Source organism: Ursus arctos, unplaced genomic scaffold, assembly GCF_023065955.2.
Source record: "Ursus arctos isolate Adak ecotype North America unplaced genomic scaffold, UrsArc2.0 scaffold_19, whole genome shotgun sequence".
NCBI lineage: Eukaryota > Metazoa > Chordata > Mammalia > Carnivora > Ursidae > Ursus > Ursus arctos.
This window is the reverse complement of record NW_026622863.1, coordinates 23,404,923-23,432,779: the sequence shown is the minus strand read 5'-3', so window position 1 is coordinate 23,432,779 and position 27,857 is coordinate 23,404,923. Positions and strand designations below refer to the sequence as shown.

Here is a 27,857-nt window from a genome sequence, read left to right as displayed (position 1 = left end):
GATCTCGACTCCATCACTCACTTAGCAAGATTATATTAAGTACCTATCATGTGACTGGCACTATGATAAGCAGGGGAACAAAAAAGTTACCAAAAGAGACACAGACCCTGCTCTCCTGGAACTCACAATCTAGTGTGAGGTGGGGGTGGGGAGAAAACCGAATAATCACAAACCGTGGTAACATAAAGCACATTAACAGTCATCTATGAAAAATTAAAAGAGGGTGATCAATTTGGTTGAGATAGGGCAACAGAACCTTCCCTGAAGTGACACTTGCATTTTAACAGGTGAGTAAGAACTAACTAGTCCACCAGCTATAAAGAACTAGGCACCCCGTCATTGGGCATACTGTGTTTTCTTACCCTCCCAGGCCGGCGCAGTGGTGTGAGATGCTGTGGCAGACGTAATGCCTGCCCTGGGGCCCTTCCCCAGACACACCCAGACCCAGGAGTGGGGGCCTGGTTTTCTCCTGGCTCCCTTTCATAATGCTGAGACTATTACTTCTGTGCTATTGTATCCAGTGTATTCCTGTAGGAGTCTCACACCATCTGATTATATTAACCTATACATGCTGACCCAGAAAACCCACTTTAGATATTTTACTTCATTCTGGCTATTTTAAGAAAAAATTTTATAGAAAAAAAAAAAGGAGGAGTGCTTCAAAAGATAAAAGTATTCAATGTCATTATTATAAAAACCAATACCAAAACCAATCTAAGTGTGTCCCAGCAGTTAAGGGACTTAAGGAGATCTTGAGACTGTATAGTAACATGGAAAATATTTACGAAAAATGGTGGGTTTTTGTAAAGTACAAGATTTACCCATAACATGGGCAAATATAAATAATAACTTGCTATATTAAGGTATGAGGGTTATGGGTGAATTAATTTAATTTACTAAAGTAGTCAGGAAAAGTATTCTGAAGCCCTTTACCATTTTGTCTTTGCTTGGTCTCCAACCTAAGCTATCACTATATCTCTTCACCCACTCCTCCCAAAACAATACTGCCTTATACGCCGCTCCTTTAACATAAACATGGCTCTGGAGACAACAGAGTTAGAGGTAAAAAGCTATGCCTTTGTAGCCAGACAGTCCTAGGTACAAAGCCTGAATCTGCCATGTGAAATACTACCTCAAGGGAATTACTTTACTTCTCTGGCCACCCTACCCCCATTAGAAAACAGGGATACTTGTATTAGGTTTCTTTAATGCAAACAACAGAAATCTGACAAATTCAGTTAATCAAAGAGGGGTAAATTGCACTGACAGTGGGGAGCCCGCTGAATCCCAGTAAGGGTTTCAGAAACTGAGCCAGGTCCAAGGACCTCAGGATTAGCAATGAGAATATCGTCATGTCAGCTGCATCCCCTCCTATAACAAACCTCCCTTCTCTGGTAAGGAACTGGGCTCTAGGCAGTTCTAGGCCTTCACCTTTCCAGCCTAGCAACACAAAATTTAAGTGTCCCTGCCAAATCTATTTTGAACATTTTCTGGCAAAGGACTCTGGCTCAACTATGTCACATGCTTGCCCCTAGAACTACAACTAAGCTCCAGTGATGTTGACTTATGTTCCTGTGGTTAGTACAGCAAAAATGTTACAAGAAAAAGAGGGAGAAAAAAGATGGGCAGAGACAAGAGCTACCATGAGACCTAGAACAAGGAATTGTAAGGATTAAATGAAATGATATCTATGAAATATCCTCGCACGATTTCTTTCTAGTAGTAAGCATTGAATAAACGGTAGCTATTATTAACTCACCTGACCGTGATGAGTTTAGCAGTTAATCCCTCCTCCTGGATGCACCATACTTTAATCTTAGCCAAGTTGTGAAAACTGAAAAAGACAAACTGACTCCCATTCAACTAAGAAGACTATTTATTGAAATAATACAATGATGTTACAAGGATGCATTTCATGTGGCCTAGAAAGCTGGGCGTTCATAAGTGCATGGTGCCTGGTTGCTGGAACTAGAGAATCCTCTGCTCAATCAACCACACATACCACAGACATTCTGGGTTCCTTCTCTGTCGAAGTAGATGTGCTGAGATTCAGAGATTGGTTAAGTCTTCTGGAACTAAGTCTTTACAAACTTCCATTAAAGTAAGATAGCACTCAACTGGTTCCAATTTATGTCATTCTTGAAAATAGTCCACTATGGGGATCCCCAAATAATCAGCAGCAAGTAAGTTCCTGATAAGCATGATAGCCACTCAGTGTGTGTGTGTGGGGGTCTTTATAGAATTACCCATTGTCAAACTATGTATCAGACAACACATGGTTTGGCAGTGTGTCTGTGCTAAGTATGGAACATCACAAACAAGGTATTTTTGAATGCTTAAAGTCTTGGAAGGGCAGATTCCCATCTTGTTCCACTTGTGATGGACTCACTGGGCTAGACAGCACACATTTCAGCCCCCATGCACATTTTTCCTGCAAAGAATTATGAAGAATATTTGGGAGCTACCTCCTGTTGTCCAGGATGACAGAAGGATAATGGATCCTGCTACTTGGCATGCAAAGGTGGCAGTAGGAAAGGTGTACCATCAACATCACCCATATCATTCCTCTCCATGATTCATCAGGGTGGGAAAATTTACTTATTTTAAGAGAGGAGAGGCTCTTGTGTGAAAGGGGTCAAGGTCCGCAGTTGCTTCTAAATTTATCTCCACTGCTGGCACTTTTGGGGTTCCTTTAGGATAGCCCGTGGGAGGCATGAGAGAACATTAGGGACTGGAGTGAGCTACTGATGCTTATCTCATGCTTTACTGATGGAAGAGAAGCATATAACTAAAAAAGTTAAATTTTTTTATGATGAAGTATTTCCTTGGCACACAAAATGGGTCATTACATGGTTCTCTAAACTGATTTAAAGGCAGATTTTATGACAATGGGTAATTACATTTATACTTCTCCACAATAAAATTAACAGGGAAAATTTTTCCTCTTTAATTTTTTGCTGTTTTCCCATTGATCTAATATAGGAAGCTTAGGGCAGTGACTTCTCATGGGAGTGTCATAAAAAGCACAATAAGAAGACTTTAACATGTCTATGAAACTGACATATGTTAGTTGAAAGTATAAATATTACACTTGGAAAAGGAAAGAAGTCACCAGCAGTTGAACTATTCAAGTTTTTGTTAATGTTTTGGTGTTAACAAATTGTTTTGAATAAGTCTATGACAAATCTGCCTCTGTATTGTCGCCTCTTATGCTTTTATGAATTCCCAGAGTATCCAACTCGAGTGCTCATTAGTTTGTGCATTTGATTTATTTTAAAATTTACTTTAAAGCCCTCTGAATTCCAAAGTACCTTTTCAGTGGCTAGACCACAGGGCCAAAGATCCAGGAGACCTGCTTTCTTCACCCAGCTTTGCCATTATAAGCTGTATCACACTGTGCAAACCACTTCACATCTTTGGCTTTTGGTTTCTTCATCTGTACAATGAAGTGGTTGGACCAGCTGATCTTTCTTTGAGTGGTGGATTCTAGGAGGTGGAATTGGTTTCCATGGTGAATTTAATGTAAAAGCTGTGGTTGAATGTAGTTGTCAGGCAATTTTAAAAGTTTTGGTCATTACTGCAGGAGTTTTATTAAAAAAGGCTGTAAACACAGAGTTACAAGTCAAACTGTTCAAATCTGATGATCTCCCGCATACACATATTCAAAAGCTTTATAAAGTCCAATACATAGGCATATCATTTCCAACTGGTTATATATGATGTTTGTAGTTGTTTTTACAAAAGTCTGTAATTAAATTTGAGAATGTGGCTTCTCTTTATTTTAAAAAAAAATTATCTACTAGCACAGAGCTTCTCTCTCTCTCTCACTCACTCACACACACGTACCATTACATTCTCAAGCTTCCTCTCTAGTAAGAATCCTCTGATACTGAATAAGAACAATATTTTAGCTAAAGTTTTCTGTACATTCCTTAATTTCAGGGCTTCTACAGTTTATTTCGTGCATGAATTCTCTGGTGTTTAGTTAGGGCTGAACTTCTACTGAAGTTTTTCCCACATTCCTTACAAGCATAGGGTTTTTCTCCAGTATGAATTCTCTGATGATCATGCAAATTGGTTTTCTTTCGAAAGGCTCGCCCACATTCATTACATTCATAGGGTTTTTCTCCAGTATGAGTTCTCTCATGCTGAATGAGGGATGAACTTTGACTGAAGGCTTTCCCACAGTCAATACATTCATAGGGTTTCTCTCCAGTGTGGGTTCTCTCATGCTGAGTAAGTGATGAGCGTCGACTGAAGGCTTCTCCACATTCATTACATTCATAGGGTTTTTCTCCAGTATGAATTCTGTGATGCTCTATGAAGCTTGTACTCCTTTTGAAAGCTTTTCCACATACATTACACTGATAGGGTTTCTCTCCGGGATGAGAAATAGGTTGCTGACTAAAGTTCTGCTCACATTCATAGGGGTTCTGTCCGGTATGGATCCTCTGATGATCAGTAAAGTCAGTAATGTGACTGAAGTCTTGCCCACAGTCATTACAATGATAGGACTTCACTTCAGTGACAGTGCTTTCATCTTGAGTAAGAGATGAGCTGTGCTTGAAATCTATGCTGTAGTTATTGCTTTGGTAAGGTTTGCCTCTCTTATGAATCCTCATATGTTTATAAAGGGATGGACTCTGACCAAAAGCCCTCCCACAAATGCTACATTCAAAAGGTTTCTCTCCTGTATGAGTCCTTTCATGCTGGACAAGGGAAGAACATCGACTAAAGGCTTTCCCACATTCCTTACACTGGAAGGGTTTCTCTCCACTATGTGTGACCTCATGCTGAGTGAGGGATGTGCCATGCCTAAAAGATCTCCCACATAAATTGCATCGATAGGGTTTCTCGCCAGTGTGAATTCTCTGGTGTTGAACAAGGGAGGAACTGCGCTGGAAGGCTTTCCCACAGAGACTGCACTGGTAAGGTTTCTCTCCTGTGTGGGCATTCTCATGCTGACCAAGGGATGAGCTATGCCTGAAGGCCTTCCCACACACATTACATTCAAAGGGCTTCTCCCCAGTGTGAATTCTCTGATGCTCAGTAAGTTGTGTCTTCCAGAGGAAGGTTTTCCCGCAGTCAGTACATTCATGGTGTTTCTTTCCAGGATAAATTCCCTGATCTGTACCATTGGGGAAAGCTCCCTCTCCTTTATGAGTTTTCTCATGTTTAGTAAGTGATGATCTATGAATAAAGGCTTTTCTACATTTGTCACATTTATAAGGTTTCTTCTTTGCAAGGATATTATTCTGATTAATCATATCTGAATTATGTCCCAAATTGCTTCCAAGTGTATCACATTCACTAGGCCTTGAAGGAATGTTCAGTTGTGTTACCAGGACTGTGTTCAATCTAGAGTGTTCACCAAATTTATTTTGCTGAAAATTTTCCTCTGCTGTGATTATTTTCTTCTGGTTGGATGCATCTGGCCCCAGGTATCTTTTCCAGTTTTCCTGGTGCCTCTCTAACTGGCTACTAACATCCCAAGTGCTTTCCAATGTGGCATGTGAAAGGCCATCTGTGCTACGGGATCCTGCAGATATGCTCTGTTGCAGATGTGATGATTTGGCTTCAGGCCTGGTCTTCCAGTCTGAAAAAAACCCAAAGTGCAAAAGTCCCCTATTCCCTCCTGTTGAAACAAACTGCTACAGTAGGAACAAGGAAATGAAAGAAATATAAACTATATGTGATTCTGTTTTGAAATGGGTCCTGTAGTTTGGAGAGAAGACCCAAAATGAAGGAAAGGAAGAGTGAAGAGAAGTAACAGTGCAGACTGCAGAGCCAGAGTGTATGACAAGTCTAGAATGAAGCAGCCCATCCAGGAGGGCCAGTTAGGAAGTAAGGGAATAAGTGAGCCTGAGAATGTTAGGCACAGACACAAATGGAATAAAATCATGGTCTGTCTTGCAAGATCCTATCTGCTCTCCACGCTTCCTGTCCATTTTACAAATCATCCCAAAATCTATCTTCCTACTACAGCTATTTCACAATTTCTTTCAAGTCGCCTCTAAGTTTCCAAATCTTCAAATCCTACAGAGAAAATCCACAGCCACTGACGTAACTGAAATCATTCTTTGACATACTTGGAGACCAATGGCTATACTTTAAAAGCTGAGATAAAGTAGTATTTCAGGAGGCAAATCATCATTGCCTTTACAATTAGGGCTAAGGCTTTAGCCTATTTGAGTTCTGGTTCTACACTAAACACCTCTCTTGACCAAAAAGGATTTTACTCAGCCTAATAAATTGATCTCTAAACCCATATTTAACCTCAGAATACTAATAGCAGACAATTAATTAGTCTCTAAGTTCTAAAAATGGTAACTTTTAAAAACTAAGGGGAAGGAGGGCTCTGGGGTGATGGAAATGTTCCATACTGAAATCAACTTAGTTTAGATGGGTGAATGCATTTGTGAAAATCAGCTGGATAGTATTTAGAAGAGCTGTATATCTTACTGTATGCACATTTTTCTTGAAAAAAAACCCATAAATATGGAACTCTGGTTAATGATATGTATGCTGAAGTACGTAGGGGTGAAATGTACTTGTGTTGGCAACTTAGTTGGAAATACATCAAAAAGTAAGACAGATTTTTAAAAAAAGATTGATAGATGGGACAGATGAAAAATATGTGATAAAGCAAACATAATAAAATTTTAACAGCTATAGAATCTTGGTGGTAGGTATATGGTGTTCACTGTGTAGTTTTTTCAACTTTCCATACATTTGAAAATATACATAATAAAATGTCAGGAGAGAAAAAAACCAACAACAACAACAAAAAAAAACCCAACAACCAAAGAACTCTAAACCTCAAAATTCCTTACCCTGGAACAAGACTCAATTCTAATTTCCCAATGACAGAAAACACTTTGTATTTCTTTTAGAATACTTCTCAGAGGGATAGTCAAGAAATGTTTGTTGATATGAATGAATGAATCACATTCAAAAACAATCAAGTAATTCCTGCTTTCTATGTGCTCTATAACACAGACAGAATACATAGATATATAATAGACTCCTTCTCCAAGACCCTGAAGTCTTGGAAATAAGACTCAGTCTTTTGATAAAAAAGGAAAACCATCAGATGGTATATTTTTAAACCATCAGATGGTATATATATTTAAATCAGGGAAGGAAGAAAAAAAAATATAAAAACATATTATGTTCATGGATTGAATAGACACCTTGAACTTAAGGAATAGATAGCTCTGAATAGGTAGAAAGTATTATCTAATTAGGGAAAGTGTACACTACTTACAGAAAGCATTAAAAAGAAGTTCAACCCAAGTGGAATTTGTTTTAGTGAGAACAGAAAGAGAATATTGGAAGATATGATAGAGGACCTTTAAATCAAGCAGGAGTTTTTGTTTCCTATAATAAGGTACAGGGAGTAACAGCAAAGTTTTGTCAGAGGTAGGTGGTTTATGAAGATAAAACATTAAAATCCAATATACTCCACCAAGTGATGAGTAAATAAACAAAATGTGCTATGTCCATACAATGGAGTATAACTCAACAATAAAAAATAAGGAGGTACTAATACATGCTACAACATGAACGAACCCTGAAAATATTATGCTAAGTGAAAGAAGCCAGTCACAAAAGGCTACATATTATATGATTCCATTTACATAAAATATCCAGAAATGGTAATCCATTGAGATAAAAAGATTAATGGGTGTAGGGGTAGCTGGGAATGGAGTGTGACTGCTACTGGGTATGGGGTTTCTTTTTGGGTGTTGAAACGTTCTGTAGTTAGGTACTGGTGATGGTTGCACAACTCAGAAAATACCTGAAAAACCACTAAATTGTACAGTTTAGAAAGGCGAATTTTATGGTATGTAAATTATATCTCAAAAAAGCTATGATTTTAAAAATCCAATATGGGTTATAAAAAGACAGTGAGCAATTTCAACTGGGAATTACAGTAATCTCCACGTGGGGCCTAGTTTAGGAGGAAAATAACCTGAATTGCAAGAAAAAGTCTAAACTGACTGGGGTGTTTGAACTGAGGGATTAGAGATCCAGTGGTTTCTAATGGGCAAGGGGAGAAACGGGTCAGGGGCAAGGCAGCAAAATGCACTGGCTGGGGATGAAAGATGATTAATTTGGATTTTAGGTATTTAACTGCATGGGACTTCCACAAGGAGGGGTCCTGTGAGAAGGAAAAAAAGTGACCAGGGTACAAGTAAGGATGATTTCTGAGTCCAAAGCATAGAATAAAGAGCTGTAACTACCACCCTTGTATGGTGGTAATACAGAAAGAAAGGGGAGGAAACTGAAGAGCAGACTCCTTAGGCAGATTCGCTTAGGGGGAAAACCAAGCAAAGCCAAAGACCTAAAGCCAAGAAGTACTTAGTAAGCCAGGAGACCAGGAGAGGATGATACTCCAGGAACCATGGAGAGGCAATGAAGCAAACTGGCATGAAAACAGAATGGAAGGAAGATGGTACTCCTCCCCAAAGAGGTGTTGTACGAGTGTGGTCAGGAAAAGAAGTCTGAAGGCAAGTTATGAAAAGACAAAGAATCAAAGCCATGAGTACTTCCCACAAGTCTGGGGCCACCAACCATAAAAGCAGCAAGACAAAACAAGAAGATACGGGGGAGTTCAATTAATGTCTGAATGAGTAAGAAAAGGGACTGCTAATCATGATGGGAGATTGAGGACACCAGAGGAGAAAATCCAGCAATAGGATCACAGTGTAGGGAAAAATGGTATTCAGTGTAGGACAAAGGGGTACATATTCCTCTAAGACCTGCCAGCAGCAGGAACACCCTATTGGAGAAGGGAAACAGAGGAGTAACCCAGGAGATGGCTCAGCCTCCTCTGCAAGTCTAGAAGCAACCAAGGCACCAATATGAAGGTGCTCCCCAGCCCACCCCCCCACCCCAGGTGCGCCACTGTCTGCACTGATTCCCGCATGCCTGACTCCCCCTCGTTTACCTGGACAGAAAGGTCTTTGGATTTCTCCCTCTGATATCCATGGCTCTTCTCCTTGCTCCAATTTGAAGATCACCTCTGGCTTGGAAACTTGATATCCTGCTCATGGGTAAATACACAAGATTTGGTTGTTTGTGCAAGTGGACAAAGACCCTTCCTACAAGTCAGTACTAGTCCTTGATCTTCAGGAACTCTGAAGGAAAAAAAGGGGCAACTTGAGGAGTCATGCAATCAAATGACCTGTTTCCAGTTCTGCAAAAGAAAGAACTTTACCTAAAGAGCAGGCTCAGAAAACAGTAAAGCTGAGTCCCAAAGAGAAGAACAAGGTCTAACTGTGAACACCCTGCTCACGGCCACCTGACCTATGAGCCCCATAACCTTAGCACCTGAGAAAGGAAAAACCTGCCAGGAGGCAAGACACTGACTTGGTCCTTACCAAGAGAAACCAGGTGGCTATAGTTCTCCAGCATCACATCCCTGTACAAGCGCCTCTGAGCAGGGTCCACGTGGTGCCATTCTTCCTGGGTGAAGTCCACAGCCACATCTTTGAATGTCACTGATTCCTGTAGGATCACATTCCTGTTCAACTAGGGATCAACATCACAAACGTTCCCATGGCAATACTGGGAACATACTGTAGGCTCATCAGAAACAGTGATGCACATTTGATACCCTGAGGGGGCAATGTTGGGTTAAATATACTAGTTGCTTACATCATTTTGCAAAGAATCCAGTATGGCAGACAGGAAAGTCATGAGGGGCAATATGTTCTGCAATCCCGTATCCCTACTTAGCTATTGTGTTTTCCTGGAAAGCCAAGCCTTGTCACACAATCACCAATTAATTCCTCACTGCTCATGCACTTCCTTTGTTAGAAAATCCAAATATAGTGCGGAGTAAAAACAATAGTCCTCCTTCACCCCCTTCACCAATCCCACTGTGTTCCCTAGAAATAAATACTGTTAACAGTTTGGTACATACATGCAAGAGTCCCTACTCCATGTTTCATTCACACATACACAGAGTCTTGTTTTGTGAAATACCTTACATATTGCTCTACAACTTGCTTTTTGCATTTAACTATTGGAAATCTTCCCAGAGGGGTACAAATAATTTCACCTTATCCTTTGAATTGCTTCACAGTACTCCACAGACAGCTGTATCATAACAGATTCATTGCCTAAAACCAACAGCACTCCATTGTACTAAGGATAAGATTCAGACATCCCCACCACCTACTGGACTCTAGCCAGGCTGCCCTTGCTGAATACATCTGGCTTGTTCCTACCCTGGGACCTTTATACTTGTTACTCCCTCTTCCTCTAGGATCTCCACATGCTGAAAACTAGTTTCTAGTTATCCAGGTCTCATGTCAAGCACACCCCCTCAGGAAAGTTGTCTTAGCACCTCCCTCCAATTTATTCTCCATCACATTACCACGTTAATATTCCGCCAAGCACAGGTATCTCTCACTGCCCAAATCCCTGCCACTTGAACCCAGGAATCAAACACATCCAGGTAAAAAGGACATCTGTACTTCTAACAATAATCTGAGATTAGCTTAACTTCTCTGTCCCCCACCCCCACCCCACCACCATGAGCTCCACGAGAACGGGGACTTTATCTATCTTGATCAGTTATATGCCCAGCACAGAGTGGATACTTAAAAAATGCTTGGTGAGGGGGCTTGGCTGAGCCTGGGGGGGCTCAGTCGGTTAAGCGGCTGCCTTCAGCTCATGTCATGATCCTGGGATCCTGGGATCGAGCCCCGTGTCAAGCTCCCTCTCCCTCTGCCCCTCCAACCCGCTCAAGCTCTACTGCTGTCTCTCTCTCTCAAATAAAATCTTAAAAAAAAAAAAAAATGCTTGGTGAATGAATAAATAGACCAGTCCCTGTTAGTAGACAATTGGATTATTTTCAGTATTTTGCTCCTACAAACATTACTGCAATAACTCCTTTGTGTAACCATAGCTAGTCAGAATTGGAATTGCGAGGTCCAGGTCTTTTCCTGCTTCTTACCCCTCCAATCACTTTTTCCTCACCAGCCCACTGAACCTAGGCTGGCTAAGATCCCCCGAGCCTCTCCATCAGTTCTGATGCTCATGGGCTGATTTTTGTCTTATCTTACTAGGCCTTGTTAAGCTATGAAACACCTGTCACCATGCCCTACCGAAAATATTTCCTTTGGTCCTGGTCAGATTTCAATCTCAAAAATGTACACCATAAAATATGGTAAAGACAATTAGTATGAAAAGACACTGAAAGCAGAGCTCAGTTCACTGGAGCAGTGAGGGAAGGTTACATGGAAGTATCAGCCTTATTTTGTGTCCTTCTCCCTGTGGGCTTAGCTATAGCTCAACTGGAGTTACTTCAATTTCCTGGAGGGTGTCATTCTCTTCCCACCTTCCCACCGGTCTTTCCGTTGCTAATTCCATTTCATACTTCAGGTGTTGGTTAACAGATCTTCAGTGAAATCTTCTGATCCCCCACTGGAGGGTCAATCCCTGTATTATGTGCTTTAAGCCATTTTGTACACCTATGATTATCCAAATAAATCTAATTATCTATTTCATACTTGTTTTCCTAGTTAGATGATGAGCATTATGAGGACAGAGACTACACTTTCCTTTAACTTGAAAACACCAGTGTCCAGCAAGTGTGTGATTCACACCGAACACTGGTTTCCTGACAGAGATTTGAATTTTAGAGAAGACAGGAGTGGCCCCTTCTCCTCCTGAGTGAGGAACATGACCACATCCACACACAACACTGGCTCCTCTGTATCCTATTCATGCTCAGCACTGTGGCTGTGTCCCTGCAGGAACAAGGAAGTGCTGGAACATGGGAGATTTTTCAGACAGAGATCGGGGATCTGACTGTGCCAGGTCAGATGACACTAGATATTTACTAGGTGCCTGGCTTTACCAGACACACTGCAGCAGAAAGAAAAATGCAAATGAAAAACACTGCAGTCCTTGAGTAGGTTCCAGTTTATTTTAAAATGTCTTATTCATTACAGCACAATATGAGATGATCCATAGTAAAGCGAGGTACCACAGGCCTTCAGAGGAAGGAAAATGAGGGAAGGGAGAGAAGCTTAAGGCAGGCTATGTGCTGGGCCTGAAGGCGTAAATACCATTTGAATGGGAGAAGAAAGTGGGAATTCAATCCAGGGATTACCAACCCTGCAAAGAGAGGCTGGGCTTCGGATGGGCCTGGCCAACAGGGAAAAAGGGGTTGGATCGATGCAGGCATTTTAAGTCAGGTTGTAAGAAGTAACACTTTCTCCCCATTGCCTACTCTGTCCTGTAAACATACAGCCCCTTTGGTTGTCAGCCAACCTGAATTCCTTTGCCTAACTGGTCCCCCTTATCTATTTATTATTATTATTATTTAAAAATATTTATTTATTTAAATAATCTCTACACCCAACGTGGGGCTTGAACTCACAAACCTGAGATCAAGAGTCACATACTCCTCCTACTGAGCCAGCCAGGCGCCCCTATTATGTTTTTAATTAATTAAGTAATCTCTACTCCTAACGTGGGGCTCAAACTCATGACCCTGAGATCAAGAGTCATATGCTCTTCTCACTGAGCCAGCAAGGCACCCCTGGTTTCCCCATATCTAATACACAGCCTACTGATTTTCTTCTGCTTCCCCAAACAGACTGCACTCATGGTAAAGAATGTGCTGACCAGTAAACAAATGTCTAGTCCAAGTTCAACAAATGTCATTTCTTGCCTCAACAGGACAACTACTGGCTTCTGTTCTACTCTTGGTCCCACAGACTCTCTTTTCTACCCACTATAAGTCAGCAAACCTCTGATCATGCAAACCAGGACACCATCACCTCTTACCTGGACCACTGCTGCAGCCTCCTAACTTGTCTCTCTCCTTTTCCACTCCTGCCCTGCTCCCAGGTCTATCTTCCATAGTCAGATCAAGTTGTTCCTTTGCTTAAAAATCTCCAACAGGATCTCAATTCACTCCAAGTAAAAGCCAAAGTCCTTACAGTGGCCTACACGCCCCCCCCCCCGCCTGCCCTCCCACCCCCGCTATCTCCTTGGCGTCATCTTGAGCCTCATCCCTGACCCACTGCTCTCCCCCCTTCGCTTACCCTGTCTCCTTCAGATTCCTGGACACACTAAGCATGTTTCTGCTCTGGAGCCTTTGCTTTGACTGTTCCCTTGACCTGGAAGCCTCTTCCTGCAGATGTGCACGTGGTTCCCACTCACGTGCTCCAGCTCTTTGTTCAAATGTCACCTCATCGGAGCAAACTTCTCTGACCACCCTGCCTAAAACAGCACCCCCACCCTGCCCTGTCACTCTGGTTTCCTCTCCTTTTCATAGTGCTTACCATCTGACATGTATTTCATTTGTTTACAGAATGTATAGCAGAGCACAATGTAAACTCCTGGAGAGGCGGACTATTATCTATTTTCATGTCTGACTTTCCATTGCCTAGAACGGGCCTGGCACATAGCAGGTGTTCCAGAAATATCTAATAAATGGATTTTTAAAATTATTTATTTATTTTTAAAAGATTTTATTTATTTATTTGACACAGAGAGAGATAGCCAGCAAGAGAGGGAACACAAGCAGGGGGACTGGGAGAGGAAGAAGCAGGCTCATAGCGGAGGAGCCTGATGTGGGGCTCGATCCCATAACACCGGGATCACGCCCTGAGCCAAAGGCAGATGCTGAACGACTGAGCCACCCAGGCGCCCCAATAAATGGCTTTTTAAAAAGACTTTCTATTTATTTTTAGCATGCACATGAGAGAGAGACAGAGAGAGGGAGCGTGAAAGCGAGCATGAGCAGGGGGAGAGGCAGAGGGAGATGCAGACTCTCCACTGAGCAGGGAGCCCGGATCGGGACTCGATCCCAGGACCCCGGATCGGGACTCGATCCCAGGACCCCGGGATCATGACCTGAGCTGAAGGCAGACGCTTAACGGACTGAGCCACCCAGGCACCCAATAAATGTTTTTCTTGAGATTAAAAATTAGATTCCTCCGTGCGACCTTCAGAGTCCTTCATCACCTGGTCCGCACCTTACTTCCACAGCCTCAGCTCTGGCTTCTCCCTCCCTCCGACACCATAATTCAGCCTGCAGAAGAGTTACAACTTGAAACTAAACACTCTTTTGCCTCTGTAAAAATGCTTGTCCTCCCTCCTCTGCCCTAGGTAACATTTATTCTTTCACCAAAACTCTGTAAAGTTCTCTTCTCTGGGGCTCTCTCCCAACCCCAGGTCTGAGCCAAGTGCCTCCCACCTCCCAAGACGCTCCTCCCTAGGCCCCTCTCAGGCATGCTCACAGACACTACGTTATAGTGTCTGTTACCTAGGATTCACTGCGCTCTCAAAGGGTCAAGACCTTGTCTCAGGCACCTTTGAATCTCCAGAAGTCAGAACCAGTTGGGTACATAAACGACAATCAAGATCTTGTAAGATTAAATAGGTAAAATGTACTGAGACCCCTGGTGTGAGTGAGCCACTCTGAGTGAGCTCAACTAGACAGCATTCACCCACCTTCCAGGTACAACTGGACCTCATTATCAACCCCTTTTAAAAATTAACAAGGTTATCATGAAGTATCAAGTATTTCGCCTTCGTCATGTTGACATAAAAGGTCCAAAGAACTAGAAACAGCATATACTAAGCTGAAAAGACTCAATTTCCTGGGCCCGTAAAAAGCGGCACACTAATAACATACAATATCCCTTGGGTGAATCACAGACCTCCTGGCCCAATCTTCTCATCTCTAACATCTGTATCTGGGTTTCCTGAACTGAAAACCAGGAGTTTTAAGACCAGAAGGGTCAAAGGGCACTTCCAGCTCTGAAGAACAACACTTGCAAATATAAAGAGAGAGCCCCTCCAACTCTCACATGTGCCAACTCTGGCAGAGAAATCTGCTCCAATTCTAGCTCAGGAAACTTTGTAACTTAGAAACTTTGCAAGCTGAAAACCAGAGAATGGTAGCTAGTAAGTAAAAACAACCACATGTATACAAACTACTCCCTCTAAGACCAAAGTTAGTTTGCCCAATTAGAACACATTACATTTGCTAAGACACAGTGTGGGGTTTTGACTCAAGTACTCCGTGCTCTGATACCAGACCAATAATAGCTTGGTAAACTGGGTTAAGGGGGTATCTAATGACTGAATACGGAGAGAAGACACTATGACTGTTAGCTTTTACACACACACACACACACACACACACATACACACACAGATGCCCTACTTAGGCTAAGGGCATTATCATCCATAGCATCCTGCCTGGAAACCTGGACCTCATCCTTGCCTCTTCATTTTTCCTTTATGCCCTGGAATCACCAAGAGCCTCAAAAAAATCTCCTACATATAGTCCCTCCCCTTCATCTCTCAAATCCTGCTCAAATCCTCCCAACAATGTTACCATTAAGCCAAGCAAAAACTTTCTAGATCCATGCTAATATGGTAGCCACCAGAAACATCACTACTGAGCACTTGTATGTGGCTAATTCAAATTGGGATGTGTGGCAAGTGTAAAATACACCTGGATTTCAAAGACTTAACACCAAAATAAAGAAATAAATAAAATAGCTCATTAATAATTTTAAAATAGTGGTGCAGAAATATTTCAGTTACACTGGGTTAAATAATATGTATTACTAAAATTAATTTCACCTATTTATTTCTACATTGTGCTACTAGAAAATTTTAAATTATATATGTAGTTTATATTTTTTTGGACAGTGTTGCTCTACACTTTCCTAGATCTCCACCTCATCCTGTGGATACACCTAGATAGCACCCACATCAGTGCAAGTAACCCAGGAAATGACCTGAAGCCTGGCAGAACAGACCCTCCACAGTGAAATGTAGAGAAGAGGCCACAATGGAGAGAGTAGCAAGGGTGAAAACTGGTGAAGACGGATCTGTGGGGCTGTATGCAGGAGGGAGGAACAACGTGGGCGCAGAGACTGAAGAGAAGCAGACCCCCACACCAGGCACCCCAGGCACATGGGACCTGCACTGAGAAGATGAATCCCTGTAACATTCAGCTTTGAAAAAATCAGAGGAGCCTAACTTTGAAAGTTCCTACAATAAGTGGAGCTTAACACATGGAACTTTAATAAAGTTTTTTTAATGATTTTATTTATTTGAGGGAGAGAGAGAAAGAGAGAGAGAGTGCCCGCGAGTAGAGCAAGAGACAGAGCATGATCGGGGGGAGGGGCAAGGGGATATGGAGAAGAAGACTACCCACTGAGCAGGGAGCCTGCCACAGGGCCCAATCCCAGGACCCTGAGACCTGAGCAGAAGGCAGACGCCCAACAGACTGAGCCACCCAGGCGCCCCATGCAACTTTAAAAAAAATCAGTGGGTTCAGCTCTAGAAGAGCCAGACAGGGAGACAGGAAACTGAGTTCCTGCCGTTAAAGAGACAGCACAACAAATAGCCCCAGGGACATAACACCATAGAAGGAGCAGTTTGAAAAACACCTGGGATATAGAGGTAGGAGATTTATTTACTAATCTCAGAGCGTGTGCTGGAGGGGCAGGGATCTTTGGGAGACTTCTCCAAGAACAAAAGAGCGGGCAGGTGCCATTTCCCTCCCCCACTCCTCACCCTGAATACATGGACACCTGTGGTAACCACTGCAGTGTGAACACTCCACCTAGCTTGCGGACAGTACACCCTGCCCCAGTGCTCTTCCGTGGACTCACCCTATATCCCAGCCCGAGTAGGAGTTTTCCCAGGAGGCTGCAGGCCCCTCCCACAGCAGACCAGCAGGGAACTGACTGGCATCGTCTGCCCAACCCTCGAGTTCTCCTGCAGACCTGCCCCCTCCAATATACCCTTGGCCGGAGTTCATCCAAAGCAGTGCCACAAGTCTGGCAGTATGCAAAAAAAATTAGTACATGTGTAAAAAAAAATCAGTCAAGAGAGTCACAAAATAAAAGGATATAAAGTATGACACCATATACACAAAATGTGGGGGGAGAGGAATAAAGGATGGGTTCAAACTCTGAAGACTATCAACACAAACTGCTATATGCGTCAGATTCTATATACAAACCTAATGGGAACTACATATCAAAAACCAGTAACAGATATGCCAAAAAAAGAGAGGGAAAGGAATCCAAGTATATCACTAAAGAAAGCAAGCAAACTATGAAAGAAGAGAGTAAGAGAAGGAAGGAACAGAAAAGAACTACAAAAGCAACCATAAAACAAGTAACAAAATAGCAGTAAGTACATACCTATCATTAACTACTTTGAATGTAAATGGACAAAACGTTCCAGTCAAAAGACACAGGGTGATAAAAGTAGAGAAAAAAAGCAAGATCGATCTTTATGCTGCCTCCTAGAGACTCATTCCAGACGTAAAGACATGCAAACTTAAAGTGGAAGGATAGGAAAGCATTTATCAGGCAAATGGAAGTGAAAAGAAAGCTGGGGTAGCATTACTTATATTGGACAAAACAGACTTTAAAACGAAGACTGTAGGGGGCGCCTGGATGGCTCAGTCGATTAAGCGTCCGCCTTCGGCTCAGGTCCTGATCCCTGGGGCCTGGGATCCAGCTCCCTGCTCAGCAGGGAGTGTGCTCCCTCTGCCTCTGCCATTCCCCCTGCTTGTGCGCACTCTCTCTGTGTGTCGAATAAATAAAAATCTTTTTAAAAAATGAAAAACAAAACAAAGACTGTAACAAGAGACAAAGATGGACACTATATAATCATAAAGGAGATAATTCAACAAGAAGCTACAACAATTGTAAATATTCACACACCCAACATGGGAGCACCCAAAAACAAATAGCAGCTCATAAAAAACATAAAGGAAATAATCAAGAGTAATACATAATAGTAGAGGACTTTAACACTCCACTTACATCAATGGATAGATCATCCAAACAGAAAATCTACTAGGAAACAGTGGCTTTGAATAACACATTGGACCAGATGGATCTAACAGATACATTCAGAACATTCCATCCTAAAACAGCAGAATACACATTCTTTTCAAGTGCATATGAAACATTCTTCAGAATAGGTCATATGTTAGGCCACAAAACAAGTCTGAAGAAATTAAAGAAGAATGAAGGCATACCATGCATCTTTTTCAACCACAATGCTATGAAACTAGAAATCAACCACAAGAAAAAATCTGGAAGAAACACAAACATGTGGAGGTTAAATAACATGCTACTGAACAGTGAATGGGTCAACCAAGAAATCAAAGAGGAAATTAAAAAAATACATGGAGACAAATGAAAACACCACAGTCCAAAATCTTTGGGATACAGCAAAAGCGGTTCTAAAGGGAAGTTTATAGTGATACAGGCTTACATCTTTCTCTCCAGTTTTGCCTCCTGCCATACACCCTAGGCTTCTACCCCATGGACTCCTTGCCCTTATTACATCATCCTCTTTCAAGGCTCTTTGTCTTTGTACATCTTATCTGACCACTATGTACATTCTTCCCTCAGGTCTGTGGGAAAAATTCCTACTCACCTTTCTAGAACCACTTCAATGGTCTGAAGCTTCTTCTGAAGCTTTTCCAGATCCCTCATCTCCCTGTCTCCCCCTCAGCATTTGGTCCACATCTCCATTTCAGAACAGTAGATGTTTAGTGTTGTTTTTCTGTTTTGTTTTGTTTTGTTTTTAAGTACTCTTACCCCCAACCTGGGCTTGAACTCATGACTAAAATCAAGACTTGCATGTTCTACCAACTGAGCCAGCCAGGTGCTCCTAGAACTGTAGCTTTTTTTTTTTTTTTTTTTTTTAAGATTTTATTTGACGCACAGAGAGAGAGAGCACAAGCAGGGGGAGCTGCAGGCAGAGTGAGAGGGAGAAGCAGGCTCCCCATGAGATCATGACCTGAGCAAAAGGCAGTTGCTCAACCAAAGGCAGTTGAGCCACCCAGACGCCCCTAGAACTGTAGCTTTTTATTCATGTTTTTTTCCCTCAACATTTTCTCAAACTCTTTTTCATTTCAGTATCTCCAAAACCAAGCATGTTGGAATTGTCCAGAATCATCGGAGCAACTTAGAAAACTTGCCATGCATGCTTAGAAGGCCCTGACAAACAACTTTTAAAAACTTCTCAGGTGATTCATAAAAGAGCAACAGCTAACATCCAGTGAACACTCACCACAGGCTGGGCACTGAGCTCGGTCATTTATGTGCACGCTCTCACTGATTCCTCACTGAAGCCCTACTGACGTCCCAAAGGAAACAAGTACCGTCCCCTGACTACTTACGAAGTATGACCCTAGTTAAGAACCACTGCCTGGCACAGAGAAGGTATTCCAAAAATGTCTGCTGAGTGAATGAATACAGAGTCTGGGTCATTCTTTTTTTTTTTTTTTTTTTTTTTAAGATTTTATTTATTTGACAGAGACGGAGCACAAGCAGGGAGAGCAGCAGGCAGAGGGAGAGGGAGAAGCAGGCTCCCACAGAAGCAGGTAGCGCGATGAGGGGCTCAATCCCAGGACCCTGGGTTCCTGACTTGAGCTAAAGGCAGACACTTAACCAACTGAGCCACCTGCACCCATTCTAGGTCATTCTTACTGAAGGAAAACAAGAAGTCATTCTGATTAAAAAAAAAAAATTAAGTGAATTAAATTTTTGGAAAATAAAGAGCAGGGGAAAACAGAAAAATGGTGGTGTTAAGAGCCGAATTCAAAAGCTGGCTTCTCTTAAATACCAGCCAAACAGAAAAACCTTTGGCACAGCTAGTATATAAAAGAAACAACTGGGGCGCCTGGCTGGCCCAGTCAGTGCAGTGTGCAGCTCCTGATCTTGGGGTTCTGAGCTGGAGCTTGTAGAGATTACTTAAAATAAAATCTTAAAAAAAAAAAAACAAAAAAAACAAAACAAAACAAATGACTTTAAAGGGAATAAACAAAATCAGTAAAATACAGAGCAGGTGTTAAGAAGTGTGAAAAATCTTAATGACATGGGTAATTTTTATACTTTAAATCACCAATCTTGACGCAAAAAACAGTTTACTTAAACTGTTCCCAATCATCCTCTTGATAAAAATCCTAGATCTAAATGTTTTCTAGATAAATTCTTTCAAAAGGCAGAAAGAGATGAAAAGCAATATGAATGTTTCTACAACTTGAGGATAAACACACCACCAAACCACTGAAAGATCTTCTTTTCTCACTCTAAGGGCTATTTCACTGAAGAAGGCAGATACAAATTTTTTTAAATTGTATTTTTCAAAAAAAAATTTATCAACTGTAACCGAGAATTTTATCCCAGTATTATTTGTAATCATAAATATTTTAGAAACAACCTAATGTCCTATGAGAAATGGTTAAATAAATTTTGGTATGTTCATGCAAAGCAATATAAAACAGCCATTAAAGGTGTTTCTTAGGGGCACCTGGGTGGCTCAGTTGGTTAAGCGTCTGCCTTCGGCTCAGGTCATGATCTCTGAGTCCTGGGATTGAGCCCTGAGTTGGGCTCCCAGCTCAGTGGGGAGTCTGCTTCTCCTTTTCCCTCTGTCTCTCCCCCCTGCTCATGCTCTGTCTCAAATAAATGAATAAAATCTTTTTTGTTTTAAGATTTTATTCATTTATTTGACAGAGAGACAGTGAGAAAGGGAACACAGCAGGGGGAGAGGGAGAAGCAGGCTCCTGCTGAGCAGGGAGCCCCACATGGGGCTCGATCCCCGGATCCTGGGATCACGACCCCAGCTGAGGCAGACGCTCAACAACTGAGCCACCCAGGAGACCTGAATAAAATCTTTAAAAAAAAAAAAAGTGTTTTTAAAAAAAAACAAAAGAAAAATCCATATAAAACTTATATGGAATTTAAAATGTTTAAGGGAAAAATATGCATAGGGAGAAAAGAAGAAAATTCATCACAACAAATACAGAGGTGCTAAAGAGGGATCACAAATGACTTTTTTCTATTAAAAAAATCTATATTATACATACGTTCACATGCTTTGATAAGATATATATATATTTTTTAAGATTTTATTTATTTGAGAGAGAGAGACAGCAGGAGGAGGGGCAGAGGGGGGGAGAGAGAGGGAGAGAGGGAGAGAGAGAGACAGAGAGAGAGAGAGAATCTCAAGCGGACTTCACGTTAACGCAGAGCCCAGTGCATGGGGCTCTATCTCATGACCCTGAGATCATGACCGGAGCCAAAATCAAGAGTCAGATGCTTAATCAAATGACCCACCCAAGTACTCCTGATAAGATATATTTTAATAAATGTAGTATAAGACATAGGAAAGAAAGGAAAACAATCATATATTTTTTTTAAATAGGTCTTAGAAGAACAGGTTTTGACCTGTCTTAACATTGTCTTAAAGACAAAATTTCTTGGAGAACCTGGGTGGCTCAATCAGTTAAGTGTCCGACTCTTGATTTCAGCTCAGGTCACAATCTCAAGGTTGTGAGATCCAGCCCCACGTCAGGCTCTGCTCTCAGCGTGAAGTCCCCTTGACAGTCGCTCTCCCTCTGCCCCTCCCCCACTTGCAATCTCTCTCTAAATAAATAAAATCTTTAAAAAGAAAAGAAAAAGGGGTGGCTGGGTGGCTCAATCATTCAAGCATCTGCCTTCAGCTCAGGTCATAAGCTCAGGGTCCTGAGATTGAGTCCATGTGGGGCTTCCTGTTCAATGGCGGGCCTGCTTCTCCCTCTCCCTCTGCCGTCCACCCTGCTTGTGCTCTCTCACTCTTTCTCACACTCCGTCTCTCAAATAAATAAATACAATCTTTTAAAAAATTAAAAATAAAAATTTTTAAAAGGACAAAATTTCTTAGAAGTGTTCAGTGAAAGTTATACTGTTTCACACAATTATTTCATCAGAAAATTCGGGTCACTGTAACTGGAAAACTAGTTTTTGCTATGTTAGTAGAAAATGCAGAAAGTACAAAATTACTGCTTGGGATTAAATGGTTATGAGTGTTTGCTACTGTGACACCCACTTACAGAGTGTGTACTCTGGAGAAAGGAATGAAAGCAGACAAACGGCCCTGCCCTAAAGGAGCTAGCTGAAAGCTTAGTATGGAGACGGATGGGGAAACACACAACTCCGTATGACATAAAAACAGTACTATGACTGCTGTGCCCAGATGTTGTGGGAATGCACAAGAGGGGCACCTGACCTTTCCCAGAGGAAAGAGTGTCTGGGCTAAGGCTTAAAGCCCAACTCCAGCCAGCTCAGGAGGAGGCGAAGAAAGGGGACCTCTGGACACAGGGAGCTCAAACGTTCCTGACTGCAAACATACTGACCTGGTTCAGCAAGTGGCTTGGCTGCCCCTGGGGGTCCAGAAGCATCTTGTTTGAGTCGGGATGACCTGAGCCGGCTTTGGATGAGCCTGTTCATCCTGATGGCCTAACCACAGAGCTCTTGGGATCTGGAGTCAACGGAGACCAGGTCCTGGTCCCTCTCTACTTCCTCCCCTTCAAGGTAAACCTGGTCTCCATATGCAACATTTTCTTATAAAACTTTCCCCATTTCTTACTGCTCTGGTGGTTTCACCTTTTTTTTTTATTCCAAGCGAAAAATGCAGCGCATATAATGAAGAAAAAGATACATAATGTTTACATAGGTACAGCTACTAATGATCCTATAGATCCTAAGGATTTTCGGGGTATCCCCCCTCTGCTCCTGTTCCCCTCCATTTTGGAGCCACTTCAGGTATTTGTTAGCCAAACGCTAGAAGAAGGTCCCAGCCCCCAAACACCTCTTCATGGGAGCTCCAACTTTCAAACTCTTGCTCCTACATTTCATCATTCACAGCATTCTTGAAAACTAAGAGGTAATCATCTTAGTTTCCTGCTCAACAGTGACTCAAGCTACACCAACCACTTGCGGCTCCCTGAACACACCAGACACACACATCCTGCTGCCGAGAGCACTCTACTCCAGACCTGTGGGTCACTAACTCCCTTGCCTCCTTCCAGTCTGTCCAGATGTCCCCATCTCAGTAAGAATAAGGCTTACCTTGACTACGCTATTTAAGGTGTACCCTTACCACAAGCCACCCTCTTCCCCACTCAATCCCCCTTACTTTTCTCTACCTTCTTCCCCCTCTGATACTGTCAGCTTCTAGTATATTATAAAAGTTACTTACTGCATTTTTCTGTCTCCTCCTTCTAGTACGGAAGCCCCACAAAAACAAAGATCATTATAAATGTTGTTCACTTATGTTTCGCAATCGCTTAGGAAAGTGTCTTAGCACATCACAGGGGTTCAATGGCTATCGGCTGAATGAATAGATAAATGAATGAATGGGTTACCAGGGCCACAAAGAAAAACGTCCAAACTCCCTTCTATTCTCATCTACCCACTGCCTGCAGCCCACACCCACTGTCACACAGGAGAACGGTTTCATGAACATGCCCCTCATCTTCTTGCCTCCCAACGTCCCTGACCCACAAAGTCCATCAGCTCAATCTCCACCCCCTTCATTTTCACTTGCTGGCCTCTCCTCCCATTCAAAAGTGACATCTCCACTGACTCTTTCTCACAGGCAGAATTTCCTCTCCCCTCTCTGTACGCACAGCAGCCTAGCAGCCTCTGGACCTCAGAAACAACACCTGACACTACATTTCCTGTGCCATACACTTCTTCAGGAGGCTTCTCCCACTCAGTTAACCTCGAGGATAGCAGTCACATGACTCAATTACTCATCTCTTGCATTCCCTGGAGGGCCAAGCTCAGAGAAAAGGAACCTCTGACAAAGGTAAATTTCTGCCAAAAAAACCCCCTTTGTAGATTCAGTTGTTCCGTCCTTCCTCCAGGGTCATTACCTGCAGCCTGGGTTAGGTAACCCAAGGGGACTGTCAGGCCATTCCGAGAGAATATAACTGAACTAGAGTACTTGGGCAACAAAGCTTTCAAAGTGTAGGTGAAGGCAGTCCCTGACATTCACTGCCCAGAACACAAATCTACTTTCACCATTAAAAAGGCAACCCCTGGGGTGCCTGGGTGGCTCAGTCAGTTAAGCATCTGCCTTCGGCTCAGGTCATGATCCCAGGGTCCTAGGATCGAGCCCCGCATCAGGCTCCCTACTCAGCAGGGAGCCTGCTTCTCTCTCTCCCTGCGCTCCCCTGCTTGTGCTCTGTCAAATAAATAAATAAAATCTTAAAAAAAAAAAAAAAAAAAGCAACCCCTACAGAAAGGATCATCACCCCCATGAGATGGTAAGTGTATTAAGCGATCCTAATTCTCACACCCTGCTGAGGAAGCACTTTATATGGAACCACACTGATGACCAGTAATTTGCTCTGGCACATGTCAAACCAAACAACTATCTTGTTCTAGTATTGTTACTTGTTTTACTCACCCTTATAAAACAAAAACATACAAAAAGTAAAAGATATAAAGGCATTATATGTTTAATTTACTATAAACTTTTTAAAAAAGATTTATTTATTTTAGAGAGAAAGAGAGAGCATGCATGCAAACGGGAGTGGGGGGGAGGGGCAGAGGGAAAGGAGGAGAATCTCAAGCAGTCTCCCCACTGAGCACGTAGCCAGACCTCAAGACCCTGAGATCACGACCTGAGCCGAAATCAAATGTCCCAAGCTTAACCACCTGAGCCACCCAGGTGCCCCTAATTTATGGTAAACTGCTTTTCTACGACATTACTAGTCAGTATTTATATCTGGTTTTGTTTGTTTGTTTTTTTTAGATTTTACTTTTAAGTAATCTCTATACCCAAGGTGGGGCTCCAACACTCAACCCCAAGTTCAAGAGTCACATGCTCAACCAACTGTGCCAGGGAGGCGCCCCTGGACTGATTCTGATAGTCTCACACACTTAGCAACGAAAGTGTGTGAGTTTTCCTTAATTCTAATGAGAGTGTGGATTAATATACCATCTGAACCTTGCTATATTTTCACCGATATACTCTATGTAAATCAATGCATAACCTCAGAGTTGTGATGCTTCTAGAAAATGCCTCCTCTCTCACAAGAATAAATGAGTTAAAAAATCAACCTCATATTAACGACGCTGAAGAATGGACATCTGGGGGTGTACACTATTATATCTTTGTTAAGACAAAAAACAAAACAAAACAAAACCACGAAAAGCTATGGGACAGGTCCTCCCTGTTTTGTATGCTTCCCGCCCACCACGCTGCCCCAAGAAAGCCCATCTCCAGCCTCTTCCAAGGCAAATCCTGACCAAGCTTCTTCGGCTCCTAGGGTCTCTTATGGCCCCTGGGTCAGAGGCTGGGGCTGCTCTCTCCTTCCCTAACAGTTACTTCCTCCTCTGTAGTTTTCTACCCTGTCACCCTACCGTCTTCATTCCTTGACAGAGTTCAAGGAATTGGCCTGGCACTCAGGACTCTCAAAAGTGACACTTCCCGACACATTCACTCTTAACTCTCCCGCAGAACCGCACCGCCCTGGTCTCCTCCTCCCCACAGTGCGGACCCCCTTTTGGGATGCCCACTCCCCCCAGCTCTTAACATCCTGGGTTTCGTTCGCACAGCTGGGAGGCTCTGAGGGGATGACCAAGCTAGGAAAGGCAGTTGCACAGAGGAAGAACAATGACGGCTCTAAACACGCCCCGGGGGCCTGGCTGGATGGGATGCCCCGGGGTAGTGAGGTATGCGCTGCTCACCTGGGGCGCGGCCGTCGGAGGCCTCGGGGCCATTCCTGCCTCGCCGCGGCCGGCTCCCAGACTGGGGCTGGGGAGAGAGGACAAGGCCCACTCACCCGGCTGCAACCGCCGACCCCTCCCCGCCGCGCCGGGCCCGCCTCCGCCCCTCAGCCACTTCTCCGGGAGAGGGTTAGGGAGCTGCGCGGATCGCGCCTAGGCCTGCTGTTCCTCCGGCCCCAAATTAAAGGCTCTCGGCATCCTGGACACCGTCCTCTGACCACGCCCAGTCCCACCCGCAGGATGGTGGGCGCGGCCGGGCGGATACAAGCCAAACCCGTGGGAGGTGCCGCCTCGACCCGCGCATTCGGAATTACCGCCTCCTGGGGATTCCGGATTTCGTGACCTCCGGCCCACCCGGGGCTCGGGCCAACTCCTCCTGCGCCCGCTGCAGGTTCAGTCCTCTCCAGTTCTGATGGGCGAACGGACGGCCCAAAGCGGCCTTAGCCGCACTGGGGCCGGACAATGGCCGCAGCGGCAGGGCAGAGCCGGAAGTGCGCCTGCGCACGCGGAGCCTTGGTCCCGTAACTCTGGCGCCGTGGCTGACTACACTTCCCAGAGGCCCCTGCGTGTGGGTCCCGTAGAGGCGGCCTGGAAGGTCGCTGCGCCACCTTCGAGGAGCTGCGGTGGGGTCCGCAGTGTGGCTTGAATACTCGTGCGTCCATTTATTCCAATAATAGGCACTAAGCACCACTTCTGTGCTAGGGGCATGTTGCTAGGGGCGGGATTCAGCGGCAGATGGGAAAGGAAAGACCCTACTTTCGGGGATGTGCACTGCTGTGGAAGAGGCCAACAATAAAAACATAAACATATCAACAAAATATGTTTCAGGTCCTGACTTCAGCTACAGGAATAGGACAGTGAAGGGAGTGGGGCAACGTCGCATCTTCATCACAAGATGCTATTTCCGTTGCCTCTCCTATGCCATTTTCACCCACGGGTCACTACCAAAGGTTTGGACACTGCTTCCCCAGACAACACCTACTACGACTAAGATACTTGAGTCACTTATTACTCCAAGGGAATAAGAGGATCTTTTCTTGTTGTCCCACAATTGGTAACTGGGACTGAGCTGAAGATTTAGTTCTTTCACATTCTAAAGAAAGACAAAGCATTTGGGGCTAGACACTCTTAGGTCTTACAAAAGGGGAGTTGGGTGAACTTGCCCTGTTGCTATTAACCGTTGCCTCGACACCACCCCTCTTTCGCAGGCTCTATAAGGAAACTAGAATGGGAAAGAAAAGAATTCCTCACAATGGCAAGCCCTCCGCTTAGAGGGGAATTGCAGTGTTCCACCCCCACTCCCAAAGATGAATGTGAGACAGAAAAGCTCTCAAACACTGAGATCACCCAGGAAAGGGGGGAGGTTACATAAATTACTCCCAATGCTTTCCAGAGAAAGGGAAAGGGAATTAGAGAACAGGCTTGTGTAAGGAGAGCAGCCTGAATTCTCATTGTGTAGTAAGTGGATACGTCGGAAAACAACTGGGCTTTAGCGACCAGTGGGTGAGGGGTGCAGCTCACAACATTACGAGGCTGTGGAACTTACTGGGTGTGAGAAGGAGCTGAGGAGGTTAGAAGAGGTTGAAGTGCAGCCAGATCTCCAAGTCAGGTATCGGTGGCTTTCCTCTAAGGAATTCACAAATGCACTTACGTTTCTGCCGCTGTGGCAAAGCAACTTTAATGCTGGATGGAATCGTTTTAAAACCTCTTAAAATGCACTGATGCACTGGAAAATTGGTAAGGAATACACAGAGGGCAAAAACGAAGCAGAAATGACAACTTAAGAGTGTTAGGTGGAGCACTGAAAATCAGCTTTCACCTGGAAGACTTTGGCCAAATGAAGCCAAGTTGAGTTTTGTTTTTCACGGTCCCCTTCTTTCCGAAATTCAGGGGCCGCGTTCTGGCCGGGAGTGCCGAGGGGACCGAGAGGGGAGCGGCAGTCTCCTGGTCGGCCGACGTCGTCCGGCCGGCCACAGGGCGAAGAGCGCTGAAAGGCCAGTTTCTCCGAGACCAGTCCACGCCTGGGGGTTGACGGCTACGCCGCGGGCGTGGGGCGTGACGCTAACTAGCCTCCCAGCCAATCAAGAGCCACATTCTTCTCGGCGCTCCTGTCTCCATGACAACTACCTCTGCGTCGGCTCCGGACTTGGGAGGTACTGCTGCTGAAAAGACCACCTCACAGGTCCTGTTGAGGTCCTGGCCCAGGAGGATCGGCGGGGACCACCAGGTGCCCGAGTAGTGCTCCAAAGCCTCTTCCCACCCCGCGACACG

At 43.7% G+C, this 27,857-nt stretch overlaps 1 protein-coding gene across 2 annotated transcripts; it reads right to left on the bottom strand.

Annotated features, from left to right (window-relative positions):
- Positions 1–1,858: 1,858 nt before the first annotated feature.
- On the bottom strand, positions 1,859–26,079 carry ZFP90 (ZFP90 zinc finger protein). Of its 2 annotated transcripts, none has more exons than XM_026495087.4 (5): positions 25,901–26,079; positions 25,548–25,614; positions 9,387–9,513; positions 8,954–9,049; positions 1,859–5,596 (listed from the first exon to the last, which is right to left on the bottom strand). In XM_026495087.4, exons 2-5 carry the CDS (start codon positions 25,578–25,580, stop codon positions 3,948–3,950), a joined length of 1,905 nt encoding a protein of 634 aa, XP_026350872.1. In that variant the 5' UTR covers positions 25,581–25,614; positions 25,901–26,079; the 3' UTR covers positions 1,859–3,947. The 2 variants fall into 2 exon arrangements, with proteins under 2 accessions (XP_026350872.1, XP_044238400.1); XM_044382465.3 differs by lacking the exon at positions 25,901–26,079 and adding an exon at positions 22,202–23,179 and having other exon boundaries at positions 25,548–25,564.
- Between the last annotated feature and the right edge of the window lie 1,778 nt (positions 26,080–27,857).

Coding starts and splice junctions, on each gene's coding strand:
- ZFP90 (XM_044382465.3), bottom strand. CDS start 22,246: ATGCTTCTGGACCCCCAGGGGCAGCCAAGCCACTTGCTGAACCAG. Junction 9,050..9,386: donor TAGCCACCTGGTTTCTCTTG/GTAAGGACCAAG, acceptor ACCCATGAGCAG/GATATCAAGTTTCCAAGCCA. Junction 5,597..8,953: donor CCAAAGACCTTTCTGTCCAG/GTAAACGAGGGG, acceptor GGTTTTTTTCAG/ACTGGAAGACCAGGCCTGAA.